Source organism: Erinaceus europaeus, chromosome 18 (genome assembly GCF_950295315.1).
Source record: "Erinaceus europaeus chromosome 18, mEriEur2.1, whole genome shotgun sequence".
In the NCBI taxonomy this organism is placed as follows: Eukaryota; Metazoa; Chordata; class Mammalia; order Eulipotyphla; family Erinaceidae; genus Erinaceus; species Erinaceus europaeus.
The window spans coordinates 56,628,971-56,649,413 of NC_080179.1; the positions used below are offsets into that span (position 1 = coordinate 56,628,971).

At 37.9% G+C, this 20,443-nt stretch overlaps 1 protein-coding gene across 1 annotated transcript in view; it reads left to right on the forward strand.

Moving 5' to 3' along the window:
- Window positions 1–20,443, forward strand: part of THSD7B (thrombospondin type 1 domain containing 7B) — a 1,062,005-nt gene that overhangs the window by 1,010,922 nt on the left and 30,640 nt on the right. Inside the window, exons 18-20 of the mRNA XM_007525013.3 lie at window positions 3,913–4,048; window positions 7,442–7,557; window positions 10,723–10,840. Of these exons, the coding sequence (XP_007525075.1) occupies window positions 3,913–4,048; window positions 7,442–7,557; window positions 10,723–10,840 (370 nt within the window). The remainder of the gene's footprint in view (window positions 1–3,912; window positions 4,049–7,441; window positions 7,558–10,722; window positions 10,841–20,443) is intronic.

Here is a 20,443-nt window from a genome sequence, read left to right on the forward strand (position 1 = left end):
TGAAAGATCAAATACCTGAGCTAAGGGCAGTAGCTGAACAAGCTAATACAATATCAGAATAGGGAAACAAAATATTTGAGCTACAGAAGGAGGGAATAGAGAACAGAATAACTGAGGCAGAAAAAGAGAATTAGCAAGATTGAGGATGAATTTGAGAAAGTTAAAGAATTAAGAGACCTCAAAAAGATATTAAGAGATGCTGACAACAACAGAGCCATAGGGAATGAAGAAAAAGTATAGGCATTACACTGCTTACCAGGGGAAGAAAGAGAGCAAAGGGAAGAAAGCATTCTACAGGACATTATAGCTGACAACTTCCCTACTCTAGGCAACATAAGAGACTTAAAGGTTCAAGAATCCCAACGGGTCCCAAAAGGAATTAACCCAGACTTAAAGAAAGACATATTATATTTAGAATGAAGAGAAATATGGATAAAGACAGGATCCTGAAGGCTGCAAGAGAAAAAAGTCACAGAGAAAACCCCATACAATTAGCAATAGATTTCTCCACAGGAACTCTAAAGGCCAGAAGAGAATAGCAAGATACATTTGAGCTCTCAATGAGAAGGCTTTCAACCAAGACTGCTGTATCCTGCTGGACTGTCATTTTGACTGATGGAAGTATAAAAAGTTTTTCTGACAAGCAACACTTGAAGGAATCAACTATCACCACTCCTGCCCTTCAAGAAGTTCTGAAATGTCTCTTATAATCACAACATCACCATAAAATATGCCATATATCAAAACACTCTAAAAATCTACAATAATGGTATTAAAATATCTTTAGTCTATAATACTCAACCTAGTCTATAAAGCTCAACCTGATGCTGTTGACTGGCTACGGAAGAAGGGCAAACGCTAGAAGAAGAAGAAGAAGAAGAAGAAGAAGAAGAAGAAGAAGAAGAAGAAGAAGAAGAAGAAGAAGAAGAAGAAGAAGAAGAAGAAGAAGTCTATAATACCAATGCATGTCAATGGCCTGAATTACAGAGTAGAAAAATGGATCAGAAAACACAACCCAACCATATGCTGGAATTCCACCAATTCAACAAGACAAACGCAGACTCAGTGAAAGGATGGAAAGCGATCATACATACTAATGGACCACAGAAAAGGTCAGGCTTTATAATATGATTTGAGATGGGGGAGTGTGATGCTTTCAGTTTTTTTCTTTCTTCTCAAGATTGTTTTGGCAACTCTAGATATTTTCTGGTTGCAGACAAACATTTGTAGCTTCTTTCTATTCTCCTAAAAATTGGGTAGGATCTTCATGGAGATTTCATTAAATTTGTATAAGGATAAGAGGAGAATATTCATTTTGATGATGTTAACATTTCCAACCCATGAACATGGAATATCTTTCCATTTCTGTGTGTCTTTTTATATTCCTTGAGTAGTGACTAGTAATTATCAGTATACAAGTCTTTCACTTCTTTTGTTATTTTTATTCCTAGATATTTTATTGTTTTTGTTGCTACAGTAAAAGGAATTGATTTCTGGATTTCTTCTTCTGCTACCTTAGTGTTTGCATAGAGGAATGCCTCTAACTTGTATGGTAATTTTGTAGCCTGACATCTTACTATATTGCCTGATAATTTCCAAAAGCTTCCTGCTGGATTCTTTAGGTTTTTCTACGTATACTATCAAATCATCTGCAAATAGGGAGAGTTTTATTTCTTCTCTTCCAATATGTATCCCTTTAATTCCTTTCTCCTGCCTGATTGCTATGGCAAGAACTTCCAACACTACGTTGAATAGTAATGGTGACAGTGGACAGCCCTGTCTAGTACCTGATCTGAGGGGGAATGCTTCCAGTTTTTCACCATTGAGTATGATATTTGCTGTAGGTTTACTATATATGCACTCTACTTTCTTGAGGAATTTTCCATCTATTCCTGTGTTTGTAGTCTTTTGATCATAAAATGATGTTACATTTTGTCAGGTCCTTATGCCAGTCCTTGCACTTTGCGCTTGGTGCACTTACTGAGTCACTAGACGATTGCAAACTTTTACTTTAAGGTATATATTTTCCCCTAACTTTTGAATACATGTGCACATGTGCCCTATCTCATGGGCCCTGGTCTATATCTAGGTTCTGTAACTTTGTTAGGAAGTGCACCACCAGAAATGGAACTAAAGGGTCCTATGAGCTAGGAAAATTTCTAACCAGAGTAATAGAGCTGGAGGGTGGACATGCTACGCCTGGCCTCTCTGGACACAGTCTAAAGTGGAATATGGCACTGGTTGCATTGATTTGGTTGAGATCAGCAGATGCAGTATCAAATGGTGTGGATCAAGAGAAGCATGAAGGAAAACGAGTAAAACCCCAAAGGTTCCAAGACTGGGAAAATATGGGTTTCTTGTTGTCTTAGTGATACATTGCCTTCTTAAGCCTATTATTATAACCAAGTCATTTAGAGACTTGGCTTACTTTGAAAATCCCATGGTTAAGATTTACTGTATCATACAAGACCTTACCATAATTTATGTCACTTAATGCCTCTACAAATATCTATATCTTATAAACTGACAAAACTGGTTACTTTTGGTCTCCTTAGTCTAAGATTATAGCTAATTTAATATTTTTAAAAAGTTATTATTAGAAATGCATTAACAATTTAAGCCCAATGTTAAAATTCAGTTTACTTATTTGAAACCTTAAGTGCTTAGATTGAAGGCACTTACTTACGACTAAAGTCTACATTAAAAAGCTTGAGACATAGAAACAAATTCTATAGAAATATTCCTGTTAGTTGTGTAATATTACTCAGGATAATGATAAAGGATTGTGTCACTGTTAATGACTGTCAGTGATGAAGCCTAGATTAATGGTCTGAAAAAGGGGGAGATGTGATGCAGGGTTACTGATAAAAGATTGTTTCAATAGATAGAGGTTGGTGGTTGAGGTTAATCAAATTGTTGGTTGAGGTATTACAGGTTTAATTAACTCCAAGGAAAATGACTGGATTGAGGTAGAGAATTGTGGAGCTACAGGTAAGACGATATTTGTAGGAAGTCTTTGAAGTTCAGATATATACATTTAATTTATTTGAAAAATGTATATTTTTGGGAAGCCAGAGTAGCACTTGTGACCATATGGTATGAGGGATCAAACTCAGTACCTTATATTTGAGAACCCGACACCTTACCTGCTGTGCCACTTTCTGGGCTATTTCATTTATTTATTTATTTATTTTCTGAAAAAACAAAGACTTGCAGTCGCTCATTCTTCTGTGGCTGGTGACCTTCAAAATAAGAAAAAACAAATTCTGGCGTGTTGGCAGTGATGATACAGTGATGATGCTTTGTGCATGACTGTGTTGAGGTTTTAAAAAATATATTAAAATTGTTCTATGGAAATTCCTGTTGGGTTGGACTCTGAAGGGGTAGGGATGCCTTCATTTTTCATTTATTTAGACATTCAAAATGCATAAATCTATTACATAGCAGACTATTTGAGAATGCAAAATGAGTTTAATTGTTGAAAAGTTTCCATGTACCTAATTATATATGGGTGAGAGAAATTCTGGCCTGGGCAGGGGGAAGATAACATAAATGGTTATGTAAAGAGGCTCTCATGCCTGAGGCTCCTAGGTCTTAGGTTCAGCCACCGCACCACCACCACAACACCATAAAACAGAGCTGAGCAGTGCTATAGTAAAAGGGGGGTGGGCAGGAGAGAGAAATTCTGGCTTCATTATAACAGAAAAATTAAAAACCTGTCGTATCAAAAGAAACTGTTCACAGTGAATCATAGAATGGTTTTATTTTCTAAATATAATCTTTAACATTTTTAAATATTTTTTTCTGTACCAGTTAAGCATGTGCCAATATGTACATTGACTGATAGGTATGTATAATGTATCAAGTGGCTGGGGATCTTTTACAAAGCTGTTTGCTCTTTGCTTTTCACAGTCATGCAACACAGTGCAGAGAAGAACCCGCCATCTACTGAGGTCCTCGCTGAACTCAAGGACCTGTGCTGAGGACTCACAGGTGCGACCTTGCCTTCTCAATGAGAATTGCTTCCAGTTCCACTATAACCTAACAGGTACAATTTATAACCATGGTCATGCCATTTCCCCTGTACACTGACTAACAGGAGAGTGCGTACCAGTATTCACATTCTCTGGATAAAGTACTGAAATTAGATTGTGGGGTGTATAGCAGAAGAAGCTGAGACCTGGTCTTTCCCAGTGTTCCTTCACGATAAGGAATGACACTCTTGACACAGAGTAAGCAAAGCCACAAGAAAGCTCTGAAATAAGAGTAGCACAGAGTTGGAAACACTTCAGACAAAACTTGAAGTAAGATATGATAAACTGAAACAGCAAAAATAAGTAGCAGCGGGCTAGGTGGTAGAGCACCTAGTTAAATGCACACATTTGTATGTGCAGGGACCCAGGTACAAGCCTCCAGTCCCCGCCTGCATGGGACAAGTTTCATGAGTGGTGAAGCAGTGCTGCCGATATCATTCTTCCTCCCTTTTTCAATTTATATCTTATCAAATATAAAGAAAAAAGGGGTCAGGCGGTGGCTCACTGGGTTAAGCACACATAGTATGAAGCGCAAAGGCCTGAGTGTAAGGATCCTGGTTCAAGCCCACAGTTCTCTATCTGCGGGTGGCTTACTTCACAAGTGGTGAAGCAAGTCTGCAGATGTCTTTCTCTCTCTCTTCCCCTTCTATTTTCTCCTCCTCTCTCAATTTCTCTTTCCTATCCAACAAGAAAATTAAAAAAAAAAAAATGGCCACCAGGAGCAGTGGATTAGTAGTGCATGCACCAAGCCCCAGTGATAATCTTGGAGGCAATAGTAATAATGATAATAATGATAAGTCAAATAAACATAAAAAGTAATAAAATATAAATTGAAGTAACAGGAAATATTTTTCCATTTAGGGAATAATATAACCATGCTGTTGTAGAACACAGTTCCTCCACAGCCTTTAGAGTTTCAAGAAATTGGTGATACACATGTTCTGTGGGCCTCACTGAATAGAAGACAAATAAGTGCACCTGGCTGAACAGGAATATTTTGGAGTCACCAGAAATCACATTAGTGGCATTATTCAGCCATAGCTCTTGTTTTCCTGCCCAGTATCTATAATAGTAATACCAAATGATTACTTTGTTAATTGACTTGTTACCTATCATCCTCAGTGCCAGAACTGGAAATGTAGATAAGGTAAAATCGCTCTTAAAATGTAACAAACACTATTTCATTTTAGTAGAAAGAAATGCAGAGCAAAAAACCAGAACACTGCTCAGCTCTGGGCTTATGTTGGAGCTAGGGATTGAATCTGAGACCTCAAGCCTCAGGCATGAGAGTCTTTTGCATAACCTTTATGCTATCTCTCTAGCCAAATTAGGCTAAGTCTCAGCATTGAATTCAGTACTGAAAACTAAACCCCACCCACATACCTATAGAGACCAAGTGATACATTAAAGAAAAAAAAAATCCTACGAGGATCTCAATGAGCTGAGTTTTGAGGGACTGACTGGATCATTATAAGTGAAAGAGGACTTGGAGTATTTGTTATTTTTCCTTTGGAAAAAAAATGGTGGGGGTCGTAGCACAGCAGATTAAGCGCACATGGTGCAAAGCACAAGGACCAGCATAAGGATCCCAGTTCGAGCTCCCAGGCTCCCAACCTGCAAGTGTGGGGGGTCACTTCAAGAGAAGTGAAGCAAGTCTGCAGGTGTCTATCTTGCTCTCCCCCTCTCTGTATTCCCCTTCTTTCACAATTTCTCTCTGTCCTATCCAACAATAGTGACAGCAATAACAACAACAATAGTAATAACAATAAACAACTAGGGCAACAAAAGGGAAAAGGTGGCCTCCAGGAGCAGTAATAACCCTGGAGGCAAAAAGAAAAAAGAAAAATAGGTGACTTAGACACTTGTTTTCTATAATTATTATTTAGAAATACAGAGAAATTTGCATGTCTTCAAAATACTAGTTAAAATTGGGGTAAAGGAGGTAGCTCAGTGGTCAGGCACTTGCCTTCTATGGTTGAGGCCCTCAGAGTGGCCTAGCTTGCAGCATGACAGCAACCAAATCAAAAGATGTGGAAGTCCGTGGTGGAGTGGTGTTTTGGCCTCTCTCTGTCATGAAAACAAATAACAAACAGGCTAGGGAGATGACACTCTGATAGAAAATACACCTTCTATGTGGAATGCCTGGCACGGCATAAAAGCAATATTGCTTTGAATACCATATTAGTATACACAGATGTGCAGTTTCTATTAAACTTAGATAATTCAACAATTACGAGAAATTCTTTAAAGGAGTTCTCATCTTTTACATGATCAAGGTTCATCTTTATTTATTTATTTATTAATTATTGGATATAGAGAGTCAGAATCTGAGAAAGGAGGAGGAGATAAGAAGAGAGACAGAGAGACACCTGTAGCCCTAAGTCACTGCTCGTGAAGCTTTCTGCCTGCAGGTGGGGACCAGGGGACTTGAACCCGGGTCCTTGTGCACTGTAATGTGTGCACTAAACCAGGTGCACCATCACCTGGCACCCAAGGTTCATATTTGTCTGCTCAAACCAAATTATATAGATTTGAGAATCAGATGAAAACTGGTTCAAATTTCCAGTTATTTACTGAATGGTGCATCTAGTCAAGTATACAAAAATTAATTCATGATAGGAAAATATGGAGGGTTTTTGTAGCAGTAGTGGAATTTCTGTTCCATTCTGGATATCTCTTTAACTCCACTGTTTCAAATGTACCAAATGGATTCGAGGATAAGAATTGTTTTTTGGGGGGTCGGGCTGTAGTGCACACATGGCATGAAACTCAGAACCGGAGTAAGGATTCCGGTTCGAGCCCCCGGCTCCCCACCTGCCTGAGGGTTGCTTGACAAGCGGTGAAGCAGGTCTGCAGGTGTCTGTCTTTCTCTCCCCATCTCTGTCTTCCTCTCCTTTCTCCATTTCTCTCTGTCCTATCTGACAACAACATCAATAACAACAATAATAATAACCACAACAATGATGAAAAATAAAACCAGGGCAACAAAAAAAGGAAAAAAAAACAAATAATTATTTTTGGAAAGAAAAATCAAGTCCATATATAGCATAAGCGTTATTTTGGCATTAGTTTCACTCTGTTATTTCCAGCAAATAGGTGATTCAAAATGGGTTTTCCTTTGTGATTCTGGAGGTTAGTCTCTTCCTGTCCTTTTGCAATCAGTAGATGGTTTCCAGCAAAGCATTTCCTTCTTCAACCTATAGAAAACCAACTTAGGAAACTATCTTGCTTGTCTGTCTTTGTTCAATACCTGTGTTGCCCACTCTGATTTTTTGAAAAATTTAGAGATGATTTCAAGATGACATGTACACAGTTCTTCTCCACAAACATAGATAATCATAGGCTTGTTATATTTTGTTTACATGATCATAATTTTGAAATATTATATGGTGACTTTATGCCTCTAGAGTGGAGCACATGCCAGCTGAGTGAAAATGCTACCTGTGGGCAAGGGGTAAGGACCCGTCTTCTAAACTGTGTGCGCAGTGATGGCAAGTCAGTCAGTGTGGACCAGTGTGAACAGGTAAATTGTTCTTTATTTGCACTTCACACCGAAGGCTATTTCTTACTAGTGACTTTTAATCTTCACAATGTCTGACAGAAATGACAGATAAAAAAGTTCTACCTCACCAGTTTGACCTTTATCAAAATCAACAGGTAAAGTAATTTTGCACTGGAGAAATGGATTCACTTAAAAACATGGAAATACGTTTTTCATTTTGTTTTCTTGTAGAACAGGATGGAGTGTCCTATGAATAGGTCATTTCAACTGCTCTCTGGCCAACTTTTTCATATCGCTCAAAAAGACAGGTAGAGAAGCAAAGATATAACATGGCAGAGCTTCCCCCATATCTATCTTAGTCTGTGGGTATATTTGGGCTTAAGCCTGAGCCATGCATATGGCAAAGCACATGCCCTACATGGTGAGATATAATCTGGTCCCTGAAAACATATATATTTAATTGAGAGAACCAGAGTACTCATTTTCTATTTCATTTTATGTATCCAATGAAGGAATCAAATGAAGGGATTCCCACATTCAAGGCTTGAGCTCTATTGCTGAGTCACCTCCCAGGATATTACAACATTATTTCTTTTTTAATTTTTATTTATAAAATAGAAATATTGACAAGATTACAAGATAAGAGGGGTACAACTCCACACAATTCCCACCACCAGAACTCCATATCCAGTCCCCTCCCTTGATAGCTTTCCTATTCTTTATCCCTCTGGGAGTATGGACCCATGATCATTGTGGGGTGCAGAAGGTGGAAGGTCTGGCTTCTGTAGTTGCTTCTCCGCTGAACATGGATGTTGGCAGGTCAATCCATACTCCCAGTCTCTCTCTTTCCCTACTGGGGCAGAGCTCTGGGCAAGCGGACTCCAGGAGACATGGTGGGGTCATCTACCCAGGGAAGTCAGGTTGCCATCTTAGGATCATCTGGGACCTGGTGGCTGAAAAAGAGTTAAGATATAAAGCAGAACATATTGTTGACTAGTCATGAACCTAAAGGCAAAAATATTGCAGATTGAGATTTGAAGTCTCCCTTTTGGAAAAAGCTACTAGGTCTATTTTTGGTATATTCCAAGGGGCCCATGTCTTTACTAGTTTTTGCCTGAGCTTTCCATCTAAAATGCAGGAGACCCAGGTTATTGTCTGGAGAGATGGTGTCATACTTGGAAAAAGGACTAGTAAGCTGGATCAGGGGAGAGTGTAGCTCCCAAATATGATAAAAGTATATAAATATTGCTAACTGTAAACCCATCAATTTGAACATTATTTCTTTTATGAACTTATATGTACTTATTTGCCAAAAAAAAAAAAAGAAAAAAATGCTGACTGCTTTGTTTAGATAGTTCTCTTTATATTGGGCATGGGGTTAATTTGCAAATATAATGAGTACCATCCCTGCACTGTAACGTGAATACTGACACTCATTATTCTTTAATTTGCTTACAAATGATTGGTAAATAATGCTATTGTAATTCAAGTCAAAATGCCTCCCTATCAAATTTCAAAGTATTGAATTCTGAATTTTTATAATGTTATTGTCCCTTTCTTTTCCTGTGACATACTTAGGAGTTTAGGATTTAAAAAAAAAAACACTGTAATCAAACTGTCCCAAAGATGTTGGCATTGCCTGCCTATAATGGAAAGCACTGCACAGTCATGAAGGTGACTAGGTGCTATTAGACAGTAATATTCACCAACTTATCTTTACAATAAATTGAAATTATGGAGCCAGTTAATTGATGTTTCCACAGAAGCCCCTTAAAATGGCTAAATGAATGTTCCTCCCTCTTCTAGCAAATGGCACAAGCAGAAGTAAAATGAAATAATAATACTTAATTGGCCTTACCTGTCCTGACTTAAGTATTGTTGCAATATAACCCCCAAACTGAAAGTCTAACAGAAGACTAACTCTAGCCCTGAGCCAGATAATTTGAAATTTAATGACCCATTTGACTAATACAAGACAAAGTTCTGTCTTTTGTGCCAAAGATTTATTCTTAATATTTCATTTTGTCTTCCTCTCAAGAAAGTTCCTTTTTCTGGAAAAAATAGATCAGTGATACATAACTCTATGTCAATGAAAACTTCACATTTATTCTGTGTAACAATCCTGTTATACTATTGATGCAAAGAAAGATATAAATTATTGATTGATAGAAAAAGAAACTTATATGCTCTCCAAATACTATACAACCAACAAATATATACAGAATATTAATTCTTAAAATCTAAAATTATGAACCTAACTGTAGTACCCATGTATTTAGACTAGATCAGAGTTTCCACATGGTAATTTCTCTTTTGCCCATTGATCAAGTACTGTTGTTATAACCATTAATTTTAGCTGTGAGTGGATATTGTTAACATTTATAATGCACTGAATGTCAAAGTTTTAATAGGACTGAGATTATAGCACAGTGGCAGAGCATAAGATTCGCACGAAAAGAGTTTTCTGGTTTGACCTCTGGCACCAATGATAGTAGAGGAAAAAAAAAAAAAAAACCTGCTTTTTTAAAGAACTCCATAAGCTATAGATATCTAAAAACTACTTTTTATTTCTTAGATAATTTATTCTGTCTCCAAGACTTCTCCTTACCGATTAGAAATTGTATTGATTTTACCTAGAAGGTGATTTCTGAAAGGTAATGAAGAAGATAAAGTCTATCATTATTTTGCTCCCTGACTATTTATAGTCTGGATAACATCCTATGAATTTTAGAAAGACTATTTTGGTTTTTCTTATTTTGTTAGTGTTTCCTTAGCTGGTTGTGAACTTTATTTAATGTACCATTGGCCAGTCCAGATGTGTGAAAAACTAGGACTTAGCACTGTGCCTCCTCCTGGTCCCTTGATGATATCTATCTGCCATATAACCATCAGTTATCCTAGACATGAACTGCAGGTCTATTCAAGGGTCGTGGATTATGGTAGAAGAAATTTGAACAGGCAAACCCTATTTTGTGAAGAATAATCACTTTCTAAGATTACCCTCACCTTATAAACAAAAAAGATGTTTTCTCCTACAAAACTATAAAAAGATTATCATAAAAGAAAGGATACCAATAAATAAATAAATAAATAAAAATTTAAAAAAGAAAGGATACCCTTCTCCATAAAAAGATAGTGATCATATTTGATGTTGCCAGCAAAAACCAATTTCATTTTCATCTGCAGCATAACTTGGAGAAGCCCCAAGGAATGAGTACCCACTGCCTGGTGGAATGTGCCGTCAACTGTCAGCTCTCAGGATGGACAGCTTGGACAGAGTGTTCTCGGACGTGTGGCCATGGAGGTATGTGATTTAATGTGTTTGATCCCACTACACAGTTTATATTCCAAATATCTTTCAATATGACATAGCTTAACAAATGGGTAAAAGAAAAAAAAAGTTGGTCAGCGGGAGTGTGTTTGAGGTCTACCCCAAGAAGAGAGGCAGAGCCTGGCCTCAGATCAGTTATTTACAGCTAGACAGAGTTACAGAATGTACTAAGCATCAGTGTCAAACTTCAAAGGGACTGATGGCTCTGCTGTAGAGTTTTAATCAAAGGATCACAAACTCAGGTAACTAAGAAACTTTGGCCTTCATTGTTTAAACAAGAATGAGCTGTACTTATGTAATGCCAGACCCTCACATCACAGTGTTTTAATACCAGCAACCGATTTTTCTTACACGTAAAGGAAGAAGGAATTGTACTTCAAATAGTTAGTCAAGGATACACATTCAACATACCCAAATTTCTCTCTCAGATGATTATCATGTGATTATATAGATTTTTACATTTTGTTTTATTAGGAAAATAATGATTAACGAGACAGTTGTTATAAGGGTATGATTTCTCAAATTTCTTTAGAGGTGGCTGCACACCAGTCCCCCACCAACTGGGGTCCTCTTTTCACCATTATAGATTGGGTCTCCAGGCATACTCAAAGCCCCTCCCACCCCCTCATGTCCTTGAACTTGCTGTCACAGACCATCTCTAGTCCAAGTTTCACCATGCTTTGCCTTTCTTTTCTTGAGACCATCTAGTGTTCATCTTTCTCCCACCTAGCTGATCTCATATAACATGAATCTTTCGAATTCTTTCCAAGATGAGGCAGAAGAGATAATTTCATCTTTTTTAATAGCTGAGTAGTATTACATTGTGTATATAAACCATAACTTGTTCAGTGACTGTCCTCTATCCTTCAGTTCTGGGCTGATTCCATGTTTAGACTAGTAGTGCTGCTATAAACATATGTGTACAGAGACTTCTTTGGGTATTTCTTGAATAAATCCATGAGAGAGGGATTGCTAGGTCATAGGGCAAGTCTATTTCTGATGTTCTGAGATGACTGAAGACTGCGTTGACAGGGTTTGGACCAGTCTACATTCCCATCACCAATGCAGAAGTCTTCCTTTATCCCCACATCTTTGTCAGCATGTATATTTTCCATACTTCCTAAAATATGACATTCTCATAGGTATTTATCATCTTAATGGCATTTGAGCATGTTTTCATAGTCTTATGGACATGTGAATATCCTTCTTGGTGGAGTCTGTCCATGTCCTCTCTTCATTTTTTTTTTTTTAATATGGTGGTCTGTTCTGTTGATGTTTTTATGATTCAGGTTGGAAGTAGCCTATAACACTTTTTTGTTCACTAGAAAAAATTTATTCAGACTTTCCCAGCTTAGTGTAAACAGAAGGGCAGATGGAATTTCTGTGTGGCCAGTCACTTCTCAGTAATGATGATACACTGTGAAGGAAAGCCAGTATGACTCTTTTGTGAAAGCATAGTAATCACTGTCACACATTCCCAGATCTCAGTGTAGGTAGGCTATTCAAAATGTCGAAGAATATGAGGGCTGTCAGGAAGGAACAACTAGGCAGTGGCGAACTAGTGGAGTGCCCATGTTGTAATGCCTAGAATCTAGGTTCAAGTCCCCAGTCCTTACTAGGGGCAGAGGGACAGGAAGTGGAGAGGTACTTTCACAAGCCATAATGTAAGTGTCTCTCTCCCTATCTTCATCTCTATCCAAAATAAATAAATAAACTTTCAGCAAGTTAGGAAAATGAAAACATAAGGGGCCAGGTGGTGGCTCACCTGGTTGAGTGCACATGTTACAGTGCGCAAGGACCCAGGTTTGAGCCCCTGGCCCTCAAATGGTGAAGCAGTGCTGCAGGTGTCTCTCTGTCTCTGTCCTTCTCTATCACCCCCTTTCCTATCAATCTCTGACTGTCTCTATCGAGAAAATAAAGATAAAAATTTTTTTTAAAAAGGAAAGTGAAACATAGCTGAAACTCCAGCCACCAGAATAGTGCGGGAATCAACATGACTGTGTGGAAAAGAGAGGATCCACAGCGTAAGACGAAGCAAAGAGCTATAGTTCAAATAAGACTCTGGACCTGAAGGTGAATTATACTTGGTGACATGGTGAATGTCAGAAATTTGGAGTATAGGCCTAGGGGAAATGATACGATATAAGGATAGAAAAAACTACAGATTGAAGATGGTAGGAGAGGGCATCAAAACCTGGATCTGATTGTCAGACTAAGATAGTTGGAAGCAGTCATCTAGAAGCTCTGTGGCACAATTCTGGCCACAATTCTAGAACACAAGTTGATTTCTAATTTATAAGTGATCACATGTTCTGGGAATGTTGACACTAGAATTATCTGAGGAACTGCAGCAGAGCTGAGAGTAGGAAAGGGACTAATCTGGAAACTCAGCTATAAAATCCTAGAAAGAGTAAAAACAAACAAACAAAAACATGACAAGGAAAATAGAAAACAACTTCTGCAAAAAACATAGTTCATAATGAAAATGTAGGAATTACTATGTTTACTCATAAGGCATTTCTTATATAATTGAGAGCCTAAAAATGTGTTGGAAGTTTTTTACTCCTCATAGTTCTATTGTTTCATTCTGAAAAAATATGTATCATGTCACCACATGATATAAATCCCAATTGAGCATCTACTTTTTTTTCTTTATTTTTAATTAATTATTTATTTATTCCCTTTTGTAGCCATTGTTGTTTTGTTGTTGTAGTTATTATTGGCGTCATTGTTGTTGGATAGAACAGAGAGAAATGGAGAGAGGCAGGGAAGACAGAGAGGGGGAGAGAAAGACAGACACCTGCAGACCTGCTTCACCGCCTGTGAAGCGATTCCCCTGCAGGTGGGGAGCCGGGGGCTCGAACCGGGATCCTGACACCGGTCCTTGTGCTTTGCGCGCCTGCATTTAACCCGCTGCATTACCGCTGGACTCCCGAGCATCTACTTTAAATGTAAGTTCAAGTACAGCTTTGTATACAAATTATTTAATAAATATTTCTGAGTCTTAGATTTTATTTATAGAAAATGAAATCCTTGCACATACTAGATGTTTTACTTTTGATTTGGAAATTAAATGAAGGATAGGATACATTACCTTGTAATCTGTCAGTCATAGAGTTCCCAGAGACCCCCCCCAATAACCTATAATAGTATGATTATTCTAAAAGCTCAGTCCTTTGCATCTTATAACTCATCCTTTGACCCCACTCAAAATGTATTCATTTCAGTCATAATCTAAATGATATTTTATAAAATGAAAACCTGAAAAAGTACTTACCTATTGACTTGAGTTATATATCAATTCATTTATCCATTAACCCAACATCTATGTGCCAGTTACAGATCAATGTGTTGGGGATAAAGGAGTAGAGAAAAAAACAATGCCCTACAATCCACAAGCAAATAAATAGTATTGTATGTTAATGTCCTCCCAAAAGATTGATCTATGAGAATGATTGGTGTCTTTTTCTATCTAGTAAAGACTCATCTGCTTCTCCCGCATTCATAAACATGTTAACCTCATCCACATGGGCCATTGCAGGGATGAGTGACTCTCACATTGTTAAAGAGTAACATGGAAAAGTTGAAGGAGCAGGGGCCGGGTTGTGGCACACCCGAATAAGTGTATACAGTACTGAGCGCAAGGACCTGCACAAGGATTTGAGTTCGAGTCCCTGCTCCCCACCTGCAGGGAAGCTTCACAAGCGGTGAAGCAGGTCTTCAGGTCTTTATCCTTCCTCTCTATCTCCCCCCTCCTCTCTCAATTTCTCTCTGTCCTATCGGATAAAGTGGGTGAAAAAATGGCCACCAGAAGTGGATTGGTAGTTAAGAAAAGTTGAGAGAGTATAAAATCCAGTATTCTGAGCATGGTCCACAAGATGTGTGGATTTCCCCCTGCCTGCCTCTCCTGCAACCCCTGCACTGCACTCTCCCTCTCCCTCTCCCTCTCCCTCTCCCTCTCCCTCTCCCTCTCCCTCTCCCTCTCCCTCTCCCTCTCCCTCTCCCTCTCCCTCTCCCTCTCCCCCTCCCCTTCTCCCTCTCCCTCTATCCCTCTCTCTCTCCTCTAGTAGAGCATTTTCTAGTCATATCCTTGTGTGTGTGCTTCTGCCTGGCATGCTTCTTCATGTGGGATATCTCACCATAATCACAGCTATTACCATCTACTACTTTGATCTTGTATGAATTGAATCAATAGTAATGTCTATTTAAAGGACCAAAGACCCTGTTTGGGCTCTTCAATAATGTAATATATTCTTCAAGTTCCTATAAAAGACAGTAGCAGGGCTGGGTGGTGGTGCACCTGATTGAGTGTACATGTTACAGTGAGAAAGGATCCCAGGTTCAAGCCCCCAGTCCCCATCTGCTGTGGGAAAGCTTCACAAGCAGTGGAGCAGGGCTACAAGTGTCTCTCTATCTCTTTCCCTCTCTATTTCCACCTTCCCTCTTGATTTCTGTCTCTCATTTTTTTTTTCCTCCAAGGTTATCACTAGGGCTTGGTGCCTACACCATGAATCCACTGCTCCTGGAATATCCAGGATACAGAATCCACCCTTTCCCTTTTGTTGCCCTCATTCCCCATTGCTATTGTGGTTACTATAATCCTTGTCATTAATGTTGTCATTGTTGTTGGATAGGGCAGAGTGAAATGGAGAGAGGAGGGGACGACAGTAAGGAGGAGAGAAAGATAAACACCTGCAGACTTGTTTCACTGCTTGTGAATTGAACCCCCCTGCAGGTGGAGAGCTGGGGGCTCGAACTGGGATCCGTAGGCTGGTCCCTGTGCTCCACCATGTGCGTTTAACCCGCTGTGCTACTTACTGCCTGACCCCCAATTTCTTTCTCTACTCAATAAGTAAAGATTTAAAAAAATAATTAAAAAATTATTTATAAAAGACAGTAGCTGACCTGGCACCCACCGCAGTGGGGGGAGTCATGGTACTGTGGTATCTTTCCCTCTCTCACTATGTCTCTCTCTCTCATCTGAAAATTCCAGCCCAGAGAACTGAAGCGCTGGTGACCACAGCAAAAATTACTCTGCACACTAGATGGATTTCGATTACTATTAGTCACTGTCTGCATGTTTCCTTGAGCCATAAGGAAAAACCTAAGGGAAGGATTTGAAAACTGTGTCATGAACCCAAAGGCAGCCAGTTCTTGATAACCAGGCAGTAGATTGTTTTCCTCTTCCTCTGACTAAACACATTAAGTATCCATACTCTACTCAGGACTCTGTACCAAACAAAAAGACAGAAGATATGTTTTTATTTTCAGCTGTAAACCTTAGAGCTGTCACTGCAAAGAGTCAGTGAAATAGGACAAATTTGTGTTATGCCAACATACATCTTTTAGAATGATCTCAAATTGGAAATTGGGTATTAAGATAAATATTAATTTTTCTTTTTTTCCTTTTTTTATTTAAGAAAGGAGACATTAACAAAACCATAGAATAAGAGGTACAGTTCCACACAATTCCCACAACCCAATCTCCATATCCCATCCCCTCCCCTGATAGCCTTCCCATTCTCTATCTCTCTGGGAGTATGGATCCAGAGTCGTTGTGGGTTGCAGAGGGTGGAAGGTAAATTTTTCAAGCAGTTCTGTGAGTGCTATGAACTTATCAGACCCTATTTGTTAGAAAAGAAGAAAAGAAAACTCTTCTATTCTAAACTTCTTTATTACAGAATTTCAGTTTGAACTTAAATTCACCTTTTCTAATCCTTAGATTAGTCAACAAAGACAAAACAAGAAATCAAGGATTTTCTAGGCAAGGCCATTGTGTGAACTAAGAAATGGGAACCTGGAACAGATTTTAAGCAGTAGAAATCAAGAGAGCTAAAGCACATGGAAGTTATCTAGTTTCCACTGGAACAGAACTGCATAAACGGCATAGTTTCTGAGGGCCTAGTAAGATAACTTCTTGGGAATCCTTCCTTGGTCTTTAGATGCCTTAATCTTCTGAATTCTCAGGTATAATAATATCTTTTAAAGCTCCTCCTTAATCCTAATCTCTGACAACCCTTCAGTGTTCTAAATGTGTATGCATTATGTTGTTCCTTTATTCATCAAAGCTTTAGAAAGTATATGTTTGTTATCATGGTGCCTATCTGTGTCCTCTTTCACTGTCAAAAAAAAAAGTGTCAGTGTGTAATAAGTTACATAGTTACCCTATTATTTTGAGTTCCATTTTAAGGGCAACCCTGCAGAAGTTTATTTGTACGTTTCATTAAGTACACACTGAGTGAGGATACATTATATATGGAGCAGATAAGATTGCAAGTAAACTAAGTTCATTAGCTCCAAAACCTTAATGAAATCAGTAATATACTGGATTGCTGGAAAAGTCATGATACATTTTTCATAGAAAAATATGTCATGACTTTTACAACTTTTCTCTCCTCTCACATATCACCATGCACAAGGGCCCTGGTTCAGGCCTCTAGATCCATCTGTGTGTGTGGGGGGGGAGGGGGGGAGGGGGACATTTCATGAGCCATGAAGCAAGTGCTGCAGGTGTCTCTCTATTCTATCAAATGAATACAAAGAAAAGAATGGCTACCAGGGTTGGTGAATTTGTGGTAAGGCACTGAACTCTGGTGAAAATCCTGATGGCAATAAAAAAAATAGATGATAATTAGTGCTATTATGAAACAAAAGCTGGTCAGAGGAAGCAGAGTAATAACTGTTTTGTTGTGGAATGAGGGCTGGGGAAGAAAGACACTGAGAAGGAGGTGGTACTCATTTCAAATAGAACTTCAAACCTATCAGAGGTGCAATGGCATTTTTTTGTAAGATTACGTGGTGTGTAATTTCACACATTTCAATGACCCATTGCATTCTACACATTATTATAATTTAGTGGACAAAATTTATAAAGATAAATGTTTTCTAATAATATATACTTTTTGCCTGACCTCTTTAAAAAATGGGAGCAAGGAATAGGACTCATTCTCTTGGACTGCTAAGCACCTGCTCTCAGCATGCTATAGAGACTGTCTTTGTGCTTATAATTTCCTCTGCCAATTTCCAAATTTCTCCAGCTGTACAGCTCCAGTCTTAGAGCACAACTCTTCTTTCTGATCTCTCCTACCGCCTGAAGATACACAGTGTTTCTAAAATGAGAGAACCCTGTATTTAAATCCTCAAACAGCACCACCTAAAACAATATACAGTAACAATCAAAGGCAGACTTTTATGGCATAGGTGAGCTAGTTTCTTAAAAGAACCCAAATGCTGATGTGGAAACTATTTTAAGGAGATATCTGAGCTTTATCTCTTCCAAGAGTGTCAACAGATCTCATTTTGTATGAATCATTTCTTCCCCCCAATCCCCTCCACCCCCATCTAGTCACAGCAAAGGGGCAGAAACCACAAAAGAAGAATTATTTAGTCATATTAAAATGGGCAAGTAAGCTGTCTGGGAGTCAGACTTCAGTGCCTACATCTTTCTCTGCTGACTTCTTTATCAAGAGCAAAATTCTCTGTTAATGAATTAACTGGGTTGTTGGGCAAAACCTAGTGGTCTGGGATGTTCTAGAAGGAGCCATATTTCACCATCAAACCCACAGAACTATTAAGAGGAAATTTTGAAATTTTCCATGTGTCTGGATTGCCTCTTTAAAGTGCACCTGGTGCTTGGCATGTACTTTCAGATTGTGTTTAAGATTTCGCGGTCAGAACAGTTTGAATTCAATTTATTCCCATGTTACAGAAAACCTGATTCTAAGCTTCTACTAAGGAATCTTTTCAAGGAGATTTCAAAGATCAAAGCTTGTAATAGAAGAGCTTATTACTTAGATTAGTCTTGCCCTTTGTTGAATTTTCATTAGTTCAGTGGAATGTAGAACTCCCTGAATTTTTGCATATTATGAATTATTCATAATTATTATTTTACTGATAACATTCTAAGAATGTTACTAATCTCAGACTATGGCTTTCTCTATTTTATTTTTTTATTCAATGTATGAGTTAATATTTTTAATACTACAAAGTCCAGCCTGACACCTGAGTTTCTCAGGTGATGGACGTGTATTTTATGCCAACTCTAGACCACAATAATAATTATAGATTAACTCCAAAGTACATTTTCGTAATTTCCAGCATTTTTGTTTCATTCTATTTAATTAAATTTCAGAAACAAGTCAGTAGTAATAATTACTTATTTTGTATTTGTATAGATGCTCATCAAAGTGGTATCTTTGATTATACAGAACACCATTGTTATAACAGTTCAAACTTATTATGTCGTGTAATTAATGCCTATGAGAAGAACAAGAATCTAAATGGTAGAATGAGAAGAAAGGGCTGACTAAATAAGAAAACACACACACACACACACTCATTCCCTTTGTCTGTTACTGAGTAATGAATCCAGAGTTTGTAATATGAGATGCACTGAGATATCTTGGCCCAAATTTTATTCTTTATTTTGAGAAGGAGAAAAAGGAGGGAAGGAGACACACTGAAGCACCACTCTACTACCTACTAAGTGCTCTTGGTGCTGTGTATTGTGTTCCCATGTGGTATTGAGGTTTGAACCAAATACCTTAAGTATGGTAAAGGAGACCCTATGACACATTTTGTAGACTCCTAGAGCTGCTTTTTCCAAAGACATGTTGTGTAGAACTTTTAATGAATCTTTGTAGAACTCACTTGTACTATTTTTTTAAATCTGGAACATGTAAAATGGTACATTGTATTCAGTCAATTATATTAGCCCTTCCATCCATAGTGAGTAATATCTTTATTATGACAAATAATTGTATAATGAATAATATATAACATAGTACAATAATCACTGGTATTTGGATCAAAATTAATGTCAGCTGCTAATTGAGTTGTATAATATCCCTTTGCTTACTTTTGTATTTTTAATTTATTCATTTGTATGTTATGTTATGTTATGTTATGTTATGTTATGTTATGTTATGTTATGTTATGTTATGTTATGATGTTATGTTATTCTATTTACTTTACCAGAGCACTGCTCAGCTCTGGCATATAGTGGTGCAGGCAATTGAATCTAGGACTTTGGTGCCACAGGCATGAGAGTCTTTTTAAATAACCATTACACTACCTATCCCCGCCCCTTACTTTTGTATTTTTCATCTCAAATCAATGTGGGTCTTTTCTCATGTGCATCCTAAAATTAGGTTTATTAAGTTTAATAATGTTCCTCTTTAATTATTTAATCATATGGATATTTTTTTATCTCCTAACATTTTCAAGAAATAGTAGGAAGTACAAAAATCATAACAGTACATACATGTGCCTAGGTAAAAATGAAACCAATAATAATGCAATGCAAATATCATACTATAAGCTGAAAGTTGCTTCATATATGACTTTCCCATTTTTTATGGCCTTGTGTTCCCTTTCTAAGTCATACCTGTACCTATTACTACTTCCAAGTTTCCTTCCTTTTTTCTTCTTTTCTCTCAAGGTTCTAATGGAAATGAAATTCAGAGCCCTCTGGTCATCTAACATTTCTCCTACTCTAGGAGTATGGACTAAAATTCTTTGAGGGGGAGCAGAAGGTGGGACTGTTGACTTCTGTTATTGCTTCTCTACTGGACATGG